At 35.7% G+C, this 21,433-nt stretch overlaps 1 protein-coding gene across 5 annotated transcripts in view; it reads left to right on the top strand.

Moving 5' to 3' along the window:
• Positions 1-21,433, top strand: part of SCAF4 (SR-related CTD associated factor 4) — a 59,975-nt gene that overhangs the window by 18,123 nt on the left and 20,419 nt on the right. For 3 of the 5 annotated variants that reach the window (XM_081234984.1, XM_081234983.1, XM_081234980.1), the window contains exons 2-16: positions 2,612-2,695; positions 3,601-3,645; positions 5,163-5,324; positions 6,465-6,600; positions 6,926-7,065; positions 7,688-7,864; positions 12,242-12,477; positions 12,835-12,943; positions 14,719-14,883; positions 15,417-15,502; positions 16,184-16,374; positions 17,309-17,409; positions 17,855-17,968; positions 18,830-18,986; positions 20,575-20,732. In XM_081234984.1, coding sequence (XP_081091110.1) covers positions 2,612-2,695; positions 3,601-3,645; positions 5,163-5,324; positions 6,465-6,600; positions 6,926-7,065; positions 7,688-7,864; positions 12,242-12,477; positions 12,835-12,943; positions 14,719-14,883; positions 15,417-15,502; positions 16,184-16,374; positions 17,309-17,409; positions 17,855-17,968; positions 18,830-18,986; positions 20,575-20,732 — 2,061 coding nt within the window. The remainder of the gene's footprint in view (positions 1-2,611; positions 2,696-3,600; positions 3,646-5,162; positions 5,325-6,464; positions 6,601-6,925; positions 7,066-7,687; positions 7,865-12,241; positions 12,478-12,834; positions 12,944-14,718; positions 14,884-15,416; positions 15,503-16,183; positions 16,375-17,308; positions 17,410-17,854; positions 17,969-18,829; positions 18,987-20,574; positions 20,733-21,433) is intronic. The other 2 variants (XM_081234982.1, XM_081234981.1) reach the window with 2 other exon arrangements.

Consider the following 21,433-nt stretch of genomic DNA (forward strand, 5'->3'; position numbering starts at 1 on the left):
AAATATTCAGTAGGCATCCCAAATTAAATTCGGTATGTCTCATCATTATCCCTGAATCAATACAGTATACGTATAGACAGGCACAGATGCCTACTTGATATTTTGTCTGTATTCCCCATCATAGTTAATGGTCTCTGCATGTATTTAGTCAATAAGCAGCATTGTATAAGGAGATGACTATGCTATTAAGGATTGTAAGCTTTAAAATCAACAAATTATAGTCCAGACCCGTTCCCTGGGCATCATCCGAAAACAGATGTAATCCCTTTGGGTATCATCTCAAAGTACGTGTAACAATCTATGTTAATTGTTAATATGATTAAATAAGATAATGTACCACCAAAGGTAATTCTTCCTTATACATAAGCACTCAGTGTTGGTTCCCTCCTCTTTTCCTGAGTTGTGCCTTCTTTAGTGGAATAAACACCCCTCCTCTGTCTCTTAGATGGTAGCACTTGAATGCTCTCTTGCTGTTCTATTGCCTGTAGTCTGTATTTTAATTTTTTAAAATAAATTATTTAAGTATAGACTGTGGAGCGTTTCATCAGAAGATAACACTGGTCTGTCTTCTGTGCTCAGTTGTCTTTTTTGTTTTGGTTTGGTTTAATATGGGGAGTTCCCTACTGCGGAAATAATCAACAAGTGCTATTTGGGACATTAAATGAATATTAGCTCTGGCTTAGGCTTCATTGAAATATGAGTCTCTAAGCTTTTAATGGCCAGAGAAGTAGCTCTCACTGTTGCTTATTCTTTTTTGGCTGTGTTGGGTCTTTGTTGCTGTGCATGGGCTTTTTCTAGTCGTGGCGAGCGGGGGCTACTCTTCGTTGTGGTGCTCGGGCTTCTCACTGCGGTCGTTTCTCTTGTGGAGCACGGGCTCTAGGCGCGTGGGCTTCAGTAGTTGTGGCATGTGGGCTCAGTAGTTGTGGCTCGCAGGCTCAGTAGTTGTGCATGGGCTTATTAGCTGCTCCGCGGCACGTGGGATCGTCCCAGACCAGGGATTGAACCCATGTCCCCTGCACTGGCAGGCGGATTCTTAACCACTGTGCCACCAGGGAAGTCCCACTGTTGCTTATTCTTAAGATCCATGTGTAAACTTTTTTGTCTCCCCTTTCTCTGCTTTAAGGTCCAGAGAAGGAAATAGAACCACGGTAATAAACAACTGTCTTAATAACTTTTATAACTTAGAAATGGGCAGAACATGCCCTTTTATAAAATGTGTGCTCTATATTTCATGCAGTGTTGATATTTTTCAGTTTGTGTTGAAGTTGAAATATTTTAAATCATTTCGTATTTTCTCATTGGTTTTTATAGCTTCAAAGATTACCGTCTCCTTTCTAATTGTCTTTCAATTAGTGAGCCTTTATTCTCAAGGAGAATTTTAATTATGTTGGTAAATAAAATGATAAAGAATGACCTTATTTACTTAATCCCTTTTAAAAAAATGAATTTCTGTGTTAATATCTTTGTGTTTTTCCCATTTTCTGTATCTTAGTATTATTTATGGAAAAGTTCTACCTTTCTCTGCTTAGGCATAGTATGTATCTGGTTCTTACATTGATTATATCTTTCATTGCATACTCTTTCTAAAAATTACTGTTACCGTTGTCTGTAGTCCGTTGTGTCTGTAGTTTTGAAAAGCTGTGAAAATTCTGTTGCCAGGGAATTTAAGGTATGTTTCCAGGTAGGGCTATTTATTCTGGGAAAGGAGACTTTTGTTCTTTAAGGTAGCCTCTTAGTAGTGGTCTAGGAAAGATGGTCTGTGTCTTAGGGGTTCCATATTTGAAATACCAACATTAATTAGAAAGAAATGGAAACATGATTCATGTAAGGTTGATAATACTCAGGAAGCCCTGAAACTTATTTCAAGATGTATTATTAGAAGAGTATGTGTGTGTCTATGATTAAAACAAAACAAAAACAAGAATTTAAGAAACTAGGTATAAGCTTAATGTCTTTTACCTTTGTTACCCTCTATGGGCTATCATTATATTTTGGTTGGATTTAAACTTTAGGGGGAAGGAGTATGCATGTGTGGTTAAGTCTCCTATGAGCACCTGATTGTTGGATTTACTGTAGTGAGATTTGTTAAATATGGTGTCATTTTTATTCCTAACTAAATCAAGAAATTGTGAATTCAGGCTTTATAATGGCATGTTAAATTTCTTGCCTGATGTAATACATGTGTTTCTCCAAATGAACGTTAGAATTATTTGAAGTTTTCCAAAATCTCAGTGAGGTTTGGAATGAAATATTAAGTATTGAGTCACAGTATTGCCGTTTTCAGTACAGGAACATGGTGTGTTTGTTTCCATTCAAATCATTTTTGAGTTCTCCAGCAAAGTTTTGTAATTTTTTCTGTTACAGATTTTGTAAATATTTTACCTTTTTTGCTACTTTTAATATGATTTTTTCCCATTGTATTTTCGAAGTGGTGATGCCAGTATGTAGGAAAGCTCTTGTTTTTCTTTACTAGACGAATTATTAAACTTAGTTCCAAAAATTTATTATTCTTTTAGTTAATATATTACAAATATATTTGTAGAACTGAAGGATTAACCTCTAATTTTACTTGTAATTAAGACATTTTTTTCCTCTTTTTCTGTTTTTTAAGCTCTTTTCACTTATGGATATGAAACCTCCCATCTCTCGAGCCAAGATGATTCTCATCACGAAAGCTGCTATTAAAGCTATTAAGGTAAGAGTAAAAGAAATATATTTCATTTGGAAAATGTTTTTGAAATTTTGAAAATGTTATTGTTAAATGTGAGAATTCATCTTGTGAATTAGTTCAGGCCTGAATCAAAGAACACTAACCAAGTTTTGCTGAAAGTACATAATAATACAGTATGGTGCATCTACATTGTAACATTATTTCAAAACTTGTTTTGTTGTTAGTATTTCCCCTTTATATTTTTTAGCTTTACTGAGGTATAATTGACAAATTCAGTAATATAATGTAATAGAACACGATTTGATACACGTGTACATTGTGGAATGATTACCTCAAGCCAATTGACATGTCCATCACCTCACATAATTGCCTTTTTTGTGTGTGGTGCTAAAAAAAAGTTGAACTCATTGAAGTAGAGAGTAGAATGGCAGAGGTTTTTGGGGGGTTTTTTTGTTTTGTTTTGTTTTCATTTAATTCTTATCATAAATCAGTGGAGTATTAGCTTCATTTTTTATTTAAAAACCTTGGACTTCATGAAATTAAATGTCTTACCCAATCACACCTTAAATAAGTGAGTCCCTTTAAAAACTGCATTATTTACTTCCAGTTCCATTGTTCTTATCCTTCTCCTAAAGTTCCTTAATAAACTACTCTATGAAGATTTACTGATTAAAAATCTAAGAAAAGGACCTTGTGTTTGGGGGAATTTTTGTAGTTTTCTGTTTTAGTTTGTAGTTTCTTTATGATTTGTTAAGATTTTTTCAGTTGTTGACTATGGGTTGACTATGGATTATTTTCCGTGTTTTTTTCAGTATTATCTTGGGAATTAATTCAAATTGTGCAAATTTCAAGATTTTTAAGTATTTTCTAATTACAGGAAATGTAGAAGTATGTAAACTGGATAATGATTTTCTTTTCATTCTTTTCAGCTTTATAAGCATGTAGTTCAAATAGTAGAAAAGTTCATCAAAAAGGTAACTATCTATTTATTACCTCATTTTAGTTGTGATCAGTATTTGTAATTTACTTTGTAAATTGTAATTTGGATAATTGCTTCTAAAGCCACTCTACAGAAAAGTTGTCACTAGAAGTTCTTTTTAATCACTAGAGGTTTTTTGTTTTTTCCTAACAAAACAAAAATTTATAGCAGTACTGTTGATTGAGCACTTACTATGAGGTAGGATTCAGCAACAGTTTCTTCTCTACTGAACAGGACTCTTCCTTGAGCCTGATGTGCCTTCTCTCCCCTTTGCCCTGCCTACTCTGTTGACATTTAACTCATCTTGGAGTACTTCAAATGAAAGCACTTCGTAAAGTTTTTCCAGCTTTCTCCTGCTCCCATCATAATTAAACAGTTTTTCACTTACGATTATATGGTGTGATTAGCACACGTCTTTCTCAGTAAAGGACTGAAAACGGAGGCTTACTTAGACATCCTTGTCTTCTCCCCCAACCTGGAGCTGTGCCATGTAGTACACACTAATAAATGTGTGTGGGAGTGTCTCTGGTCCAAGGCCATTTAATACTGGCTGCGAGATAGGAGTTAGAGCTCCAACAGACCAAAAAGTATAGTCAATAGAGGTTTTTATAGTAGCAAATCAAAGTACCAGTAAATAAAACGGGAAAAAAATTAAAATTACCTATATGACACCACCCCAGTTATGATGAATATTTACTCATGTTTTAGTATGTACATGTACATTTATAAAAGGAAAATGGAGACATAGGCTGATGGATAACCTGCTTTTCCCACGGAATTTATTATAAACATCTACAAGGTATTCTAACATATGATTGTTTTTCACGATTTACTAAGCCAGTTCCCGATTACTGGGCATTTCACTTCAGTGGCTAGCCTTGTGGAAAAAATTCAGAGGCATCTTAATTGTTTTCCTTAGGATAAATTTCTAGAAGTAGACTTGATGGATGAAATAAGGCTTTACTTTTATTGCTAAATCATCCTTCATAAAGGTTGTACCACCAGAAATGTGTGCAGGTGTCTGTCTATTCATTTTACCTTGTCAATTTGAAAGGCCAAAAATGACCTCTCCTTTTAGTTTTTGTTTCTCTGGTACTGTACTTAATAGAATTGAAATTGATATGTTGTTAAAATGATCTCCTTGATAATTTTAAAAGGTAAAAATTATTTTTTTGAGCAGGATGAATTACAGCAGAGATTTATCCATAATAAGTGGATTTGTATGGAGGTGGCTTAGGGATTGGTAAAGTAATGTTGATTCTGGGAAGTTGTGCGTGGAGAGACAGAGGGATCAGAGAAAAGTAAAATATTGGGGGTCTGAAGTATCAAGAGAATGGCAGTTCTGTACAGACCTGTGGGAAATTTGACAAGCTAGCCAGTGAGAACTAAACATTCAAGTAGTTTCTAAATAGAAGTAATTCTTGGATATATAGTTTCATAAAAGTGAGATTAATGGGTGTCAAATTGTGATTTGCTTTTCCTGTATTGAATTTACATCTTTAATCTTTGTAGTGTAAACCAGAATACAAGGTTCCGGGATTATATGTAATCGACTCAATTGTGAGACAGTCTCGTCATCAGTTTGGAACTGATAAAGATGTTTTTGGGCCAAGATTCTCTAAAAACATAACTGCCACATTCCAATATTTGTATCTTTGTCCATCTGAAGATAAGGTATAGTTTATAATTTTTGAATTAAGCTTGTATTCTTGTTTTGTTTTTGTTTTTGTATCTACTTAAATCTATTTAAATGTATATTAGATATTTAAAGCCTACTGTATTACTAGAAAGATAATCATGAACTTGAAACAAAACCCGGTTTTTTCTATAGTAGTCATATCTGTTTTCTTGGGAAGTCCTTCAGGAATGTTGTACTGTTGAAATATAAAAGGAGCACAATCTTGCTTTAAGAAGACATTGTTGGAAAGATTTCTTGTGGTTGAATGGTAAAGAAATTCTGCAAGTAGAGGAGAGCAATGCTTATCTCAGATTGTTGCTTATTCCAAAAGGAAGGGACCAATAATTGATGGCTCTCCCCAGCATATAGAGCTGCTAGAGCGTAAATGGTATTCATTAGCAATCAGACTACAGTATTTAATTCCTCACATTTATAGCTGGTTTTACTATGTACTGTAAAATGGTAGAAAAACATTATAGACAGAAAACTAGACTCCAATAGGTGGGAGAAATGCACTGGTAGACTCAGAATAATGAAGACTGGAGACTACAAGAAACGGGATATAAATTTGAGTGTTATGGATTCTGTATTTATATTCTTGAAGGAATGCTCTTGTGGGGAAAATATACAAGAGAAAAGAAGATCATTCCTTGAGTAGGAAATAAGAGTTACATGGATCTCCTTCATATTTACTAGTCCACAAAACAATTTACCTAACAATTACAGGCCAATAATTGTCTTAAATATTTTAACTGTTCTAGTCATCCTGGAAAATTCTTCACTTCTCTAAGATAACTGGTTGTTTCTTTGTAATCATAAGTAAAATATAATGGAAACTTCAGATACATTTTTAAGTATTATAATGCATTTCTTTTGATTCTCTAGGTTATATTTCTTTTCTCTTTCTTTCCCCCCTTCTGTTTCTTACTCTAGATTGCACTACTGAAGGAAAGGTCAGTTAGTGTAGTTTAACCAGGTTGTAATTCTGATGATAGATTTTTTTTCTGTTTATGAAACAGATACAGCATGGAAATATTAGCCTGGGGTGTTTTTTTTTCCTCCTGTTTTTGTAAGAGGTATATTAAATTACTTATGCAGATATTTATTGTATATTCATGTTTTCTCACACATAACAGAGTAAAATAGTTCGTGTGCTGAACCTTTGGCAAAAAAATGGAGTATTCAAAATTGAAATTATTCAACCGCTTTTGGACATGGCAGCAGGAACCAGTAATGCCGCCCCAGTAACAGAAAATGTTACTAATAATGAAGGTATGGCAGATGTATCTGTGAGCTTAGAAGATGGTATAATTTTTTGTGCATGAAGTGTTTAGAGTCTGTTTATAGTGATGGAAGTTTTCCAAAAGAAGGAGACTTGAGCTTACATCTTGGAAGGTATAGTTTTCTTCCCATAATTCTTACTTCTAATAAAAGTATTCAGTGCTTGTTACAGTATAGGCTGTATTACCATAGTCTGTAGTTTTTTTTTACTGTATGTTAAACTGAATGGAGTATTATTTTAGTCAAGAAGCTTAATGGAGATTAAAAGGAATATTTAGGAGTTAAAGTTTACTGAGGGCTTAATGATCTTTTTTAGGTTCACCTCCACCTCCAGTTAAAGTTTCTTGTGAACCCTCACAAGCCACTACAAACTCCATACCAAGTGTACCACAGTTGCCCAGCTCTGATGCTTTTGCTGCTGTGGCCCAACTGTTTCAGACAACGCAAGGTCAACAGGTAACCTGCCTCCAGAGATTACAGTGTTTGCAGTTAGGTGCTGTTGTCAGTTCTTAGTGTTCACTCCTAGTTAATGAGCACATTGTGCGGAGGACGTATTTCCACTGTTCAACTAGAAAGGGCTTTACTAGGAAGGGAAGGGGTACTACAGAGGGGTAAGGGGGGAAATGTGGGAAACAAGGGAACAGCACACTGAGAAATAGCAGTGCCCCGTTGCAGAGAACTGCAGAAGTGCTGAGTGGTGGCACTGTTGCTCACAATTCTAGCATTTCCAGATGATTTCAAATTTATTTAGGTTGGTGGAAATGATTTTGTTGTACACGTTTTTAGAAAACATATTTACCTTGTTCACAATTCAGTGTATTTTCTCTTTTCTCTTTGACCATCATTGTCTACTGTTGGGGTATCAGCATACATTTTTAACCTTAAGTGACACATCTTATATCCCTGATACATTCATTCACAATAAACTTAACCATTATTAAAAGGTTGGTTCCTTTTTCTAGTTTACTCTGTGCCTATGCTATTCTGAGTCACCGTTAAGGGTTTTTTTTAGTAAATTAACTGCTGATACTGTGATTATACTTTATTATGTGGTTTATCAGTCTTCCCATTCTTTAAGCTTCAGCAGATCCTTCAGACTTTTCAACAGCCTCCAAAACCACAGTCTCCCGCCATTGACAATGCTGTGATGGCTCAGGTTCAGGCTATCACAGCTCAGTTAAAGACGGCTCCTACACAGCCACCTGGACAAAAAGCTGCTTTCCCCCAACCTGGACAAAAAACTGCGTTTGACAAGGTATGCTTCTCTCACATAACCCACCCCATTGTTTACATCACTCAACTGGGAGTGTGGAAGTTACCCCTTCTCTAGCTTCTCTGGCTTGTTCATTTTGTTGTTTTGTGATTTGAGGGACTTTTCCCCCTCGACATCAAAACATTGATGATTATTCCTGGTTAAAAATCTGATATATACTCATTGCACAATTTTCAATATAAAGGAAAGGTAAACAGTGTAAAGGAAAGTAAACAGGGGAACATTCACCATTAACCCCCATATGTGAACGTAACTACTGTAACATTTTGCTGTGTATCTTTTCAGAATTAATTTCCTGGATATATGCTTTTCCTTTTTGGTCATTATATATGTGTGTGCATATATAAAAATACGTGTGTGTTCTTAATATATATATATATATATATATATACACATATATATACATACACACTGTTTCTAACTTCCTTGTTTTGATATTAATCCTCTTGTCCCTTTGTTGTTGTTAAGGTTAATAGAAGTAGATCTACCATGTACTGAGTGCTTATTAGGAGTATTCCATTACATGGACACATCACAATTTGGCCATTCCCCTAGTGATAGACATTTAAGTTGCTTTCTGTTTTCTGCTGTTAAAAACATTAGTTACCATATCTATAATATGAGCGTTTGGGTTGGTTGAGTGTCTTCCAACTTCTCTGTTGGGCCTTCGTTATGTTTAAGGAGCTGCCCCTAAGGATATAGATGTGCTGAATATGCCCAGCGTAGAGCTTCTTGTTGAAATGTTAGCCCAGACAACTCCGCTCTTGTCTGTTTATGTCATGTCTGTTTACTGAATTTATGACTATATACAATTTCATCTCATTTTACAAGTTGCAGTGCAAAAACCACAAAAGTTTGAAAATCCTAGAAGTATCTTTTAATCATCTCTAAAATTTTTTATTCTTTCTAACATTCTAAGATACAATAACTTTATTGCTGGTAGTCCAAATTAAGAATCCATATGGTAATTACTGCTTGTTATTCTATCTTAGTGATTTATGAATGACTACTTATTCAAAGAAGGTTGGATAAAATTTTTGAGTACAGAAGAAGTACATGCTTTTAGGGAAAAAAAATGCAAATAATACAGAAAGTTCTAAAGTAAAAAGGGAAATCAGTTCCACTCTGCTTTGAACAGAGTTGTGTATGTTCCCATCCATATGTGAACATAAATTGTTATGTATTGTGGTTTTGTTTTTTAGTCTTCTGTGTTGTGTTGTGATTAGGAAAACTCTCTGAACTTGCATTAAAAATTCTCTTTCTTCTAGTAGTTTTATATTTTTGCTTTTCATGTTTGTCTCAATCTATCGAGAACCTATTTTAGAATATGGTTCAAGGTAGTTAAATCTTTATGTTTTGGAAATAGCCAATTCTCACAGTTTTTGTCATTTAATTCCCATTTGTTTCTGTGTCTGTCTTTGGACACTGTTCTGTCCCACTAATATCTTTGTTTATTTCTGCAACATAACAGCTTAAACACTTGCAACTTGTATTTCATTTCTAGATGTGTTCTCTGCCCTTACTCTTTTTCAGGCATTCTTTGGCTGTTCTTGGACATATGTGTTAGGGTTCTCCAGAGAAGCAGAACCAGTTATACACACAGACACACAAAAGGGAGAAGAAAGGGAGGGATTTTCTTTAAGGAATTGGCTCACACAGTTGTTGAGGCTAGCAAATTTGAAATTTGTAGGTCAGAGTGGCAGGCTGGAAATTCAGGTAAGAGTTAATGCTGCAATCTTGAGTCTGAATTCTGCAAGGCAAGGTTTTCATGTCGCTGTCTTGAGAATGCCTTCTTTGGGAAACCTAAACCTAAGTCCTTGCTCTTAAGGCCTTTGATTGGTTGAGGCACACCCACATTATAGAGTGTATTTCTTTATTCATAGTCTACTAATTTAAATGTTAATCACTTTTTTTTCCCTTGCTGCACCATGCAGCTTATGGGACCTTAGTACCCAACCAGGGATTGAACCCAGGCCCCGAGGACAGAGTCCTAACCACTGGACCGCCAGGGAATTCCCAATGTTTTCTTTGTTTTGTTTTGTTTGTTTGTTTTTGGCCATGCACATATCGCTTGCGGGGATCCCCGACCATGGATTGAACCTGGGCCCGTGGCAGTGAAAGTGCGGGGTCCCAACCACTGGACCACCAGGGAATTCCCTGTTAATCACATTTTTAAAATACCTTCACAGCAACATCTGTATTAATCTTTGACCAAACAACTGGGCACCATAACCTGGCCAAGCTGACACATATAATTGATCATCACAGTATACTTTACCAGATGAACTGTAGCATAAATTTTTATGAATTTATAGGTTAATTTAAGAAGTACTGATAATTTCTTACATAGAGTCTCAATTTATTAGATTTTTAATATGTCTTACACATTTCTTGTGTCATTTATTCTTAGATGTTTACTCATTTTTCATGTTTAGTGTTTCATAACACTTTTGTTTAGTTAATGATGCCATACAGGAAAACTATTGATTTTTATTTCATGTTGTAAATTATCATGGTATTAGAAGCTTAGTTTTCTAGTTGTTCTCTTAGATTTTCTAGGCTACTAAATTTGACTTTTCCCATTCAACATCTAGGCCTGTTTCTTTGTCTTTTCTTACTGTTCTGGTGGCTAGGACTTCCAAAAAAGAAATGTTGAGTAATAGCAGTGCTACTGACATGCTTATTTTGTTGTTAATTTGAATTGCAACTAATTCCTCTAGTGTTTTACCTTAAGTGGGTTGGCCAATGTTTGTTAGTTACATTAAGTTTAGAAAAAGGAATTCTGTGCTTTTCCTTTGACTATAAAGGTCTATTTTAAGCTAGTCAAACAGCTGACTGGGAACAGTTTTTCTATTTTGGCTGCTTCATAGATCTTCAGTTTCCTAAAAAGCAACAGAAATGTCTTTTTAGATGTAGAGATCTCAGTTTAATTTTTTAATTGCTTCAAATCTTCTCTCAAAGCAATAGGTATAAATCGTAAAACTTTAAGGAACATGTCTATATGCGGTGAACTGCAAAGATCATAGGCTTTGGGTTTTTTTTGTAGACAGTTTAGACCCAAGTTTTAATTTTGGCTCCTGTCATTGACTCTATCTTAATGTTGAGTTACAGGATTCACTGTGTACCCCTGTAAAAGAGCTATGGTAGTACCTATATTTTTTTATTGCCATGAGGGTTAAGTAAGCTAATGTGCGTAAAGCAGCAAGGTGCCTGGGCCATGTTAGATCGCTCGGTTATAATAAGAACTTTTAGTCACGTGGCCTAGAATTATGCAGAAAGAGACAGAAGTGTTGTCCAAGAAGGGAACTTTCTTTCCTAATTAGGAAATCTGTTGTCCAATAAAGTAGAGCCAGAATTTCCAGGCAGAACTATCACAGAACAATACAAATTTAGGAATTTGAGATTGGAAATCCATGAGCAGGAAGGGCACAGCCTGAGAGAAATGACTGCCTTGTTGGATGCCAGAGACTGAGGGCTTTGAGGTAGAAAAGACCATTGTCCACATCCTAATTGTACATGTATTAACTGTACAGTCTTGGTTATGTTTCTTAAATACCCGAGCCTTAGTCTCCTTGTCTGTAAGAAGAAGAAATTATATCTACATTGCATGCTTTTGATGATGAAATGTTGTGTATAATCTACCAAAACACAGTAGTGGTTGTATTACTGTCATTCCTTCTTTTCTGAGTAAATGTAACCATATTTTAAACGGCTCTTCTTCTACACATGTGATCCTGTGAAGTGCACTGATTGGTTTTTTTGATTTTTTGTTTTTTGGTTTTTTTTTTTTAATGAAAGTTTCTGGTAATCTAAGGTGGGTTGTAAAGTTTTAAGAAAGAAGCAAGTGCACAGGTAGACTTTGCAGCCCTGTCTGCCATTCTCTTTTTTCTTTCTCATATTCTCGATCAAGCAGCATATGGACATTTTTCTGTAGGCATTTATAATGATTGGATAAGATGGTCTTTCTTTTTGTACATTTTACAAAGCCGACTGAAAATGTGTACCCATTTTCACGTGTGCAGAGTTCCAAGTTTTTAGTCTAGGAAAATGAATGTTTGAGTAAAATCTTTCTATCACTAAATTAGTTATAAAATCATATAGAAAATAGTCAAAAAGAAAACACTGTACGTAGAATTGGGGAAGGAAAACAATTTTTTTTAAAGTGTCTTTTCAAAATGGCATTTGTGTAAAAATTGTCTATGAGCTAGGGTCCTAAGAGGCATGTGGGAAGGTGAAATTGTACATGACAGCATTGCGGGATTATAGATGGTGGTGAATATCTGTTTTTATAAAGTTTTTTGTTCAGTGAATCACAGTCTGAATTTTTAAATGGAATATTGACATACACACCTATTCCAGAAGCTACTTGATAGATTTGATTATGATGATGAGCCGGAAGCTGTGGAAGAATCAAAGAAAGAAGATGCCGCTGCCGCCGCCGCCGCCGCCGCCACCGCCGCCGCCGCCGCCGCCGCCGCCACGGCCACGGCCACCGCCGCCACCACAGCACCTGCTGCTGCTGTTGCGCCCCCTGCACCTGCTGCTGCTGTACCTTCTGTTGCTGCAACTGCTGCTTCTCCTCCACAGGCACCCTTGTGAGTTGCTTTCTTTTGATTCCTCAGCAGATAGAGATTTGGTAGTCATTATAAGGCATAATGCAAGTAACACTTAATAACGAAATCATTTTTCATATAGTCTTTTAAAATTCTTTTTTCTAATTGTGGTATTTGGGGTTTTCTTCTGAATGGAGAGGAGATCCTGTCAGATTTACAATAAAAAATGACTTTTGGGGAAAATGCTGTATTTAAGTTAATATAGACAAATACATGATTCAATAAAGTGTTGATTATTAATAACTCCTGAACAGCATTCTTTAAGTTTCTGTAGTATAAACGTGGCTAAGATTCATGTGTTTTCGAATGGGTAAAAAGAAGACTACTCATCTTTTTTAGTGGATTTCCTGGAGATGGCATGCAGCAACCAGCATATACCCAGCACCAGAACATGGATCAGTTTCAGCCTCGAATGATGGCAATACAGCAGGATCCAGTGCACCATCAGGTAGAGGCATTTTTCTTACAGCTGCGTTTTAATAACTGAAGATTTATTCATTAGAGCATATGGGTTGCACTTCCCAGACCACTGTTACTTAGCTGTGTGCATGGCTAAATAGTACTATAGCTGCAGTTAAAGCTGTTGAGCACATAACTGATTTGAGTTGCTTTTTCCTTTAATTAAAACAAGGATGCTAAACATTACATGCTAATAATTTAATAGGCATTTTTGTTTAAATAGTTTAGAGAGAGATTGTGGTTCTATTTCAGGGAACTGGCCCGTTTAGTTATACAGCTCTTTCCCTTGTGAGAAGCCTTTTTTCTTTCTTTCTTTTTTAATGTTGCGTGATTCAGTGCTTTAGAGGGCTTTCAGCTCTTCAGCATTCAGGAATATAGTTTGAAATCTTCAGTAAAAGGAGCACAGTATACTGGAGAATTGAAGGAAATAAAGGTTTGTTCGTTGGGTTTATTTTAGTAAATCCTCTAATTCAGAGTTTTCTAAACTTGACCATGCATCTGAATTATGGGGATAAGGAGGAAAAACAAATCCTGGGCCTCTGGTGCTACAGTCAATCTAGAGAATCTTTATTTATTTTTAGTTGTGTGGCGATTCTGTTGTACAACCAGCCTTTGGGAAATACTACTTTATAGACTTATTTTAGAAGGTGTTCTAAGAAATCTCTTTAGAATATATTCACTTTCTTGTCCGTATCATGTTCAGTCCATTCTATTTACAGGCATACCTTGTTTTATTGTTCACAGATCCTGCATTTTTTACAAATTGAAGGTTTGTGGCAACCATGTGTTGTCAGATGATTGTTAGCATTTTTTAGCAATAAAGTATTTTTCAATTAAAGTATATATGTTGGGTTTTTTTAGACATAATGCTATTGCACACTTAATAAACTACAGTATAGTGTAAACATAACTTCTATATGCTCTGGAAAACCAAAAAATTCATGTGACTTGCTTTATTGCGATATTCACTTTATTGGAGTGGCCTGGAATCGAATCTGAGATGTGCCTATATTTGGTCATATGAAACTGATATTGTGATTTTAATGACTTGCTGATGAATGAAGGTTGAAAAATATTTTATAAGCCTGTTTAAAATACAGAGAAAACCTATGAACTTATTTCCAAATGTTTAACAATTACTGAAAGTTTATTAATAATTTAGAAAGAATGTTTTGTGGTACTATAATGACATTACAATTATACTTTTAATTCTATTAGCATTGGAATGTCACATGTAGAAAATTGTTACACTGTGGCATAATTACTCTCATTATTATGATATTTGAAACCCTAAATATCAAACCCTAAGTATTATGTATTCAACCCTAGGCATGTTGGTTGAAACTCCCCTTGGAGTAAAATGTTTAAAATAAACCTGGAAGTCAATGCTTCTAGCCACTTTTCCTCCCCCCAAAGCTTAATTGCCTTTAAAGTTAAAGGGAGACAATTTGCGATAGAGAGTACCTCTGAGTTTAAGTTCAGTCTGTCACATTGCTTCCTCATATAAATGAAGTTATGTTTTTAAATTATAAAACCAGGTCATGTATTCATAATTTTAAAATGAGTTGTAGGATTTTTAACCTGTATTCTTGGATATATAACAATTCTTTGGATAAAGGTTGTACCAGTAGGAATTGTCGGTCATGGTTGCATGTCAGTTTTTCCTTGATCAAAATTTATTGAAGGTATTTTAGTTTTATATAAAGTAAGGTTTTTTTTTCATTACTTAAAGTCTGCTCATACAATTTTTTTAAAAAACAAAAGGTTCCACTTCCTCCTAATGGACAGATGCCAGGATTTGGCCTTCTTCCTACACCTCCATTTCCTCCCATGGCTCAGTCCGTGATTCCTCCAACTCCACCCGTGCAGCAGCCTTTCCAAACTTCCTTTCAGGCACAAAGTGAACCACTTACACAAAAGGCACATCAGGTAAAACTTCATTCTCAAATTGTTGATTATCTTTATGGTTCCCTTGATTTATAAATAGATTGCTGCCTGTTGGCTTGTTATCTTCCATTTTGAATATGAAGAAAGACTATTACTTTGGGCACAAATTTGCCCTCTCTGTGACCTAAGTTTTTCATTTGGAAAGTGGACATAATAATACTACAAATTTCCATACGGTTTGTGAGGATTGAGATAGAGTATAGAATGTTTAAACAGTGCCTAATTCACTGCTTTAGGTGATGGTTGGTAAACACGGTATGTAACTTTTACGAAAATACTTTCCAGAAGTAGATCAGTATTTCTTCTAATCTTGTAAACCATATAAAAAAAACTTTTCCCACTCGTGCCCAGTCATTATTAAACTAGTAATTTGGTCTCAAGTAACCAAAAGAGAACTTCCAGGGCAAGAGATTTGTAATTTAGCATTTTTTAGATTTTTGTCCTGTTTTTTTCTATTTATAGTTTCCACTTTCTCTTTTAATGATGGGTTTTGTGTTTTGTTTTTCTTTTTAAAGGAAATGGAAGTAGAACAACCTTGTATTCAAGAGGTTAAGCGGCACATGTCCGATAACAGAAAGTCAAGATCTAGATCAGCATCCAGGTAGTTTACAGAAAATGTTAATCCAAATCTGTATGTCTTAGGAGCCATAGAATTTAAAATCAAGTTGGATTGTTTTCAGATGCCCAGGACTAATAAAATAACACTTGGTATGTTTGTATGCATTTGTGGATTGGGGGTAGGAGAAGTATTAATTTAAAAAAAACTAAGTCATCTTAACCCACATATTTTCCCTTTGAGTTGCTTTAATGCCTATTTACAGGTATACATGGAATCATAAGATTTATGTATTCAGAGTTCCTTTACCAATTTATCAACCAAAAAAAGTGGAAAGAGAATAAGTAATACTGTAATCAGATTACATGTTTTAATTCCCAGAGAAAAGACTTTACTGAGAAGATAGGGAATAGTAGTCAGTATATCTCGGTGATGACATTAGCTTCTTCACTATAAAGATGTCATTTGGTATAGTACCAGAGATATCAAAGATGAGAGGTACTTTTATAAGTTAGCATCCTTATTTATCTCATTTATAATATATTTGCGCTTTCTAACTTTGAGCATACTAAAAATCTTTAAAATGAATTCCCTGCTGTCAAATTCTTACATACCCAAACATTAAATTACCTAGTTGTATTTTTTCTTTTTCAGATTAACACATGCTCACATTTTCTTTTTTATCTCCATGTGTTAATCCATTCTCCCTCGTTCTGAAAATATTAGGTCACCAAAAAGGAGACGATCTCGATCTGGTTCTAGATCTCGAAGGTCTCGTCATCGACGTTCTCGATCTCGGTCCAGAGATAGACGCCGACATTCTCCTAGATCTCGATCCCAAGAAAGAAGGGATCGGGAAAAAGAAAGAGAGCGCCGACAAAAAGGCCTTCCTCAAATCAAACCGGAAACTGCTAGTGGTACGTGAACGTTTATATTCATATTTCCTGCATTTTTTTTCATGTCATGAGTTTAAGATGTTTTATAACCGTTAGCAAAATACCACTTTATCAGGTCTTACTCGTTTGTGCTTTGGCATATACCCTTGGATTTGCTTTTGTACATTAAGCCAGCTGTAAAGCAGCAATGAGGAGTGAACCAAACTAACGATGAGGAAGTGTGTCTTGACTCGAATGTATAAAATAGAGTCATTAACTAGTTCTCCTACACATGGTGGAAAGGTGGGGTTTTTTTCCCCCTAGAATAACCAGTGCCCTCTTTTATAAAGATTTATGATTTACAGAATGTATTAGCTTACATTATCTCCTGAATTTCATGATGTGTTTAGAATATGTTTAATAAGGTGTGCTAGACATATTCTTGATACAACTCTGTAGCTATTAATGAAATCTTAATTTATAGTATAAGTAGGACATGTATAAAACTTCTGACTCCGCAAGGCCTATTACCAAGGACACAACATGAAACAAAAATCATATACACTCAACAGCTGGAAAGGAACAGCTACATGCAGTGAATAAAAGCACTGAATTGGTTGGTGGTCAGGACAGTTGGGATCAAGTCTTAGCACTTGTGTTCACTTGCCAAGGGCGATCTTGGGCAAAAATACTGCTGCTCTGGCCCTAGTTTACATAGATGAAATCTTCAGATGTGTCTTCAAAGAGACCAGTTTTTTTTTACCAACTCATAGGTGTACCTTTCACTATACTTCCATTTCTGGAAGTACTACCACAATTTTCTAGAATTTTTTAAATGTATATGGGGTTTTCTACTTAAACTTGTGGTATCATAGTGTAACTCATGCATATCTTCTTTAATGATTTTTTTCATGTAAAGTACAGTGCTGTTCATTATCGAATGTGTATATTTTTATGATTATAATTTTATTTTAAGTTTGTAGTACTACACTCTGGGTGGGACAGCTGGACAAAAGGACTACTCAGCAGGATGTTGCCAGTCTCTTAGAAGAGTTTGGTCCAATTGAATCAATTAATGTGAGTATTAAATCAGTTAATGACAGTAGATAGATGATGTGATTAATGTTATTCTATGAAATTAAGGACTTGAAACCTAAGTTAAAATTTTCCCAGGTTTGTAGATGTGGCTAGCGTTCAGGTGTTCTGAGTCCATGTTTAGCATTTAACTACATTTCTTAGATCACCAAGTTTAATCTAAAACCTTTTTCTAAAAAGGTTTTCTAAAGAAGTCTTTATATAACAAAGCTTGGGGAACTGTAGAGTTGTCGATAATTGCAAGTTGAGACCAAACTGGAACCACCAACTTAACAAATTCATTTAATCTCCTGTTATAGAACTCTGGCTCTGGAGGGTGCAGGGGGTTTGAGTTGGGCTTGTTGGAACTGATTACTTAGTATTATATCTTGTTGCTTTTTTATTTTGTTGTTGCTGTATTTTATAATATTGAAATCTTCTGGAGCAGATGATTCCTCCCAGAGGTTGTGCCTATATTGTTATGGTTCATAGGCAAGATGCTTACCGCGCCCTGCAGAAACTGAGCCGAGGAAACTATAAAGTGAACCAGAAATCCATAAAGGTACTGTTTTATAGTTTATAATTCATTTCTTTTCAAACTTAATATATAATATTATGTGACTTTTTGAAAAAAACTAATTTTGGACACTGGGGCATTCATTACATGTGCATCTTTTGTTAAAGAGCTTATCTCCTAAGAGTTAAAATAAAATTTTAAATGTTAGGTGCATGGTAGAATTTTTTTTTTTTAAGGTAGGTAAGTTCATCAAGGTATTTACTTGACGCTTTAAATATAATGTCATTTTGTAAAATATTTTGTCATTCAGAAAATTTTGTATTTTTCACATTTTAATTTTAAAGTTTTAAAGCCCTCTCATCTTAGAACTATGAAAAATACTCACTGAAGATAGAGGAAAAGATATAGGTACATGGGTATTCTCACTCTGAGGGGCCAGAGTCAGTGTTTCCCTAATGTTAAAATACCACGTTCTACCCTTGGATTGCACCGCAAAAGGATTTTGTCTGATGTTGAGTAATTCCGAGGTACCCAAGACTTTTAAAAATGCTCCCCACTTTTTTATGCTGAGTTGTACAGGGAACTTCAGCCTGTCCCTGATAAACTTTTTCCTCCTCTCTTAAGTTTTACGCTGCCTGGACTTGGAGGGTGGAGGGTGGTTGGAAGAGTGGGTAAGGAAGTGATTGCCAGTCAGAGTTCCATCCTAGGAGGAACAAGGTGAGATGGGAGGGTAACCAGTTTCCTAGCGCTGAATAAAGTTGTGAGTGAGATCCAGGGAAAGCCAGGCCAGACTGCTCCTTTGCTGACCAAGTCTGAGGGATTAGAATTGTGGGGAACAGTTAACTCTCAATTTATGACATTCTTCTCCTTTCCTTTCTTTTTATATTTTAACAAATGGTGAAATAGATTGCCTGGGCCTTAAACAAAGGAATAAAGGCAGATTTTAAGCAGTATTGGGATGTAGAACTTGGTGTTACTTATATTCCGTGGGACAAAGTCAAGCCTGAAGAACTGGAGAGTTTTTGTGAAGGAGGAATGTTGGACAGTGATACACTTAATCCAGGTAAAGCAGTATTTAATTTTTTTTTTAAAAAAATCAACTGTTTCCTTGGTAGTGCTATGACAAATGTTTATTCTTTGCCTTAGGATCTGATTTTTGAGATTTTTCAAATATCCACTATGTGGGTGCCAGTCTCTCCATTATAATAAACGGAGGAAACAACGGTGAATAAGACAAATGTGGTCCTTGCCCTTATGCAACTTACATTTAGTGGGAGAGATGCAGACAGAAATAATTACTGATTGTGGGCTTAATTATTAATTATAGTATTAAGTGGGTCTTAGGTAGAATTTTTCACTGTAAAAACCTAACAGATCAAATGAGTCTCAAACTGAACATTGTTAGTAAAATCCACTGCTTCATAGTAATTTCTTTGAAAATGTTTAAATGTCCAGAGAAGCCATCAAAAGTAAACGTGTAAGACAAGGAGGTGCAGTTATTTGTAGGCTGAATATTAAAAATGCCGGGTTGATAGTGGAATTGCATTGGGAAAAATGGCAGCTTGTGGGGGCATGACCTGAAGATTGATAGATAGCAGGACGAAAGGAGCACAGGGTGGCCTGGCAAAGTACAGTAAATACTTAAAGCATTAAAGAACTTCAATCAGGAGTGATGATTTGAGAAGCCAAAAGGCAGTGAAACAATGCTGGACTTCCCCCATACACCACCTCCTCCCTCCTTGGTGCGTAATGCCTCCGTTTAAGGATCGGGCTAGGTTTCTGTTCAGGCAGACAGGTATTGAGGGTCTACTATGTGCCAGGCATTCTGGGAGACTCTGGTCCAGGGTAAAAAGAATCCTGCTCCTCCCTCCCAGGGTCTTTAATCCAAACAATACACTGTTGTGGTTAAGAACAGAGACTTTAGAGCCAAATATGCCTGGGCTGAATCCCATCTCTGCCACTACTAGGTATGTGACTTTGGGCAAATTGTCTTTTGTTTTCACCTCTTGAGAAATGGGAATAATAATAGTAGGACCTACTTATAGATGGTACTTATAGATGGTTATGAGAATTAAATAAATATATATATAGCTTAGAACTGTGCCTGGCACGTAAGTAAGCATTCTTTTTGCATGTTTGCTATTGTTAATTTAAATAATTAATGTTTATGAGATTATAGCCTAGGCATTTCTTTAATAATCAGAATGCTCTGTTTTGGGGGGTTTTTTTTGTTTTTTTTAATTTAATTTTGGCTGTGTTGGGTCTTCGTTGCTGAGCGCGGGCTTTTCTCTAGTTGTGGCGAGTGGGGGCTACTCTTCGTTGTGGTACACGGGCTTCTCATTACGGTGGCTTCTCTTGTTGCAGAGCCACGGGCTCTAGGCACTCGGGCTTCAGTAGTTGTGGCTCACGGGCTCTAGAGCGCAGGCTCAGTAGTTGTGGCGCACGGGCTTAGTTGCTCCGTGGCACGTGGGATCTTCCCGGACCAGGGCTCGAACCCACGTCCCCTGCATTGGCAGGTGGATTCCTAACCACTGCGCCACCAGGGAAGTCCCTGCTTTCTGATTTTAATATCAGCATTTTAAAAATCATTTCTGGGTTTAAAGTTATAAGCTGAAATGTAAGCTTTTGTTAAATTTCTTTAACTCTCATAGATTGGAAGGGAATTCCCAAAAAGCATGAAAATGAAGTTGCTCAAAATGGAGGGGCAGAAACCTCACACACAGAACCAGTATCACCCATACCTAAGCCTTTACCTGTGCCTGTCCCTCCTATTCCTGTTCCTGCACCTATAACAGTACCACCTCCACAGGTAAGACTATTTGGGGCATTGTTTAAACTTTTAAGTGTCTGTAAGATACCTTTCTAAATCTTACTATAGATGTATGTCTAGATTCATAGTCAAAGACATGAGTGCATATTAATTTTTTGTGTGTTAGCATGTCAGACCTATTATTTATAAATGCTTTTAAAAACCAGAATAAATTTCATATTGCCTTACATCTGTCGAGATTACTCAGTGTCTTACCTCATACCCTTTTTAACTTGAGATGTGATTTTCCTGTTACATGTTAAGAGCTAAGTAAGTAATGTTTTGGTAAAAATTATAAATACTTGACCCATACTTTTATGTATGATCCACTAGATTTTTCTTTTCTTTCAGTACTTTGTTTCCTCAATTTCTCACATTAAAACTGAATCAAATAAATCTGAGCTATCACAAAACTGGGTTGCCTAGCATCTTCATTTTTCTTAGTGTTAGGAGAAAATTACATGCTTTGATACATACTTAGCTGTGATATTTTATAAATGGAGTCCCCAAATTGGCACTCTTTAGCTGACCTTTTGGATATGCCCTTCCAGTGCAGGTTCTAAATAAGATTCAATGAATGTCAGCACTCATTTAAAGAAACTTGACTAATCTCTTAAGATTGATTGTACTTTTTTTTTTTTTAACAATAGCTAACATATGTTGGGTATTTAAGTGTCAGGCACTAGCACTTAATATTTATT

This window comes from Mesoplodon bidens (genome assembly GCF_964165515.1).
Source record: "Mesoplodon bidens genome assembly, chromosome: 5".
Classification (NCBI taxonomy): domain Eukaryota; kingdom Metazoa; phylum Chordata; class Mammalia; order Artiodactyla; family Ziphiidae; genus Mesoplodon; species Mesoplodon bidens.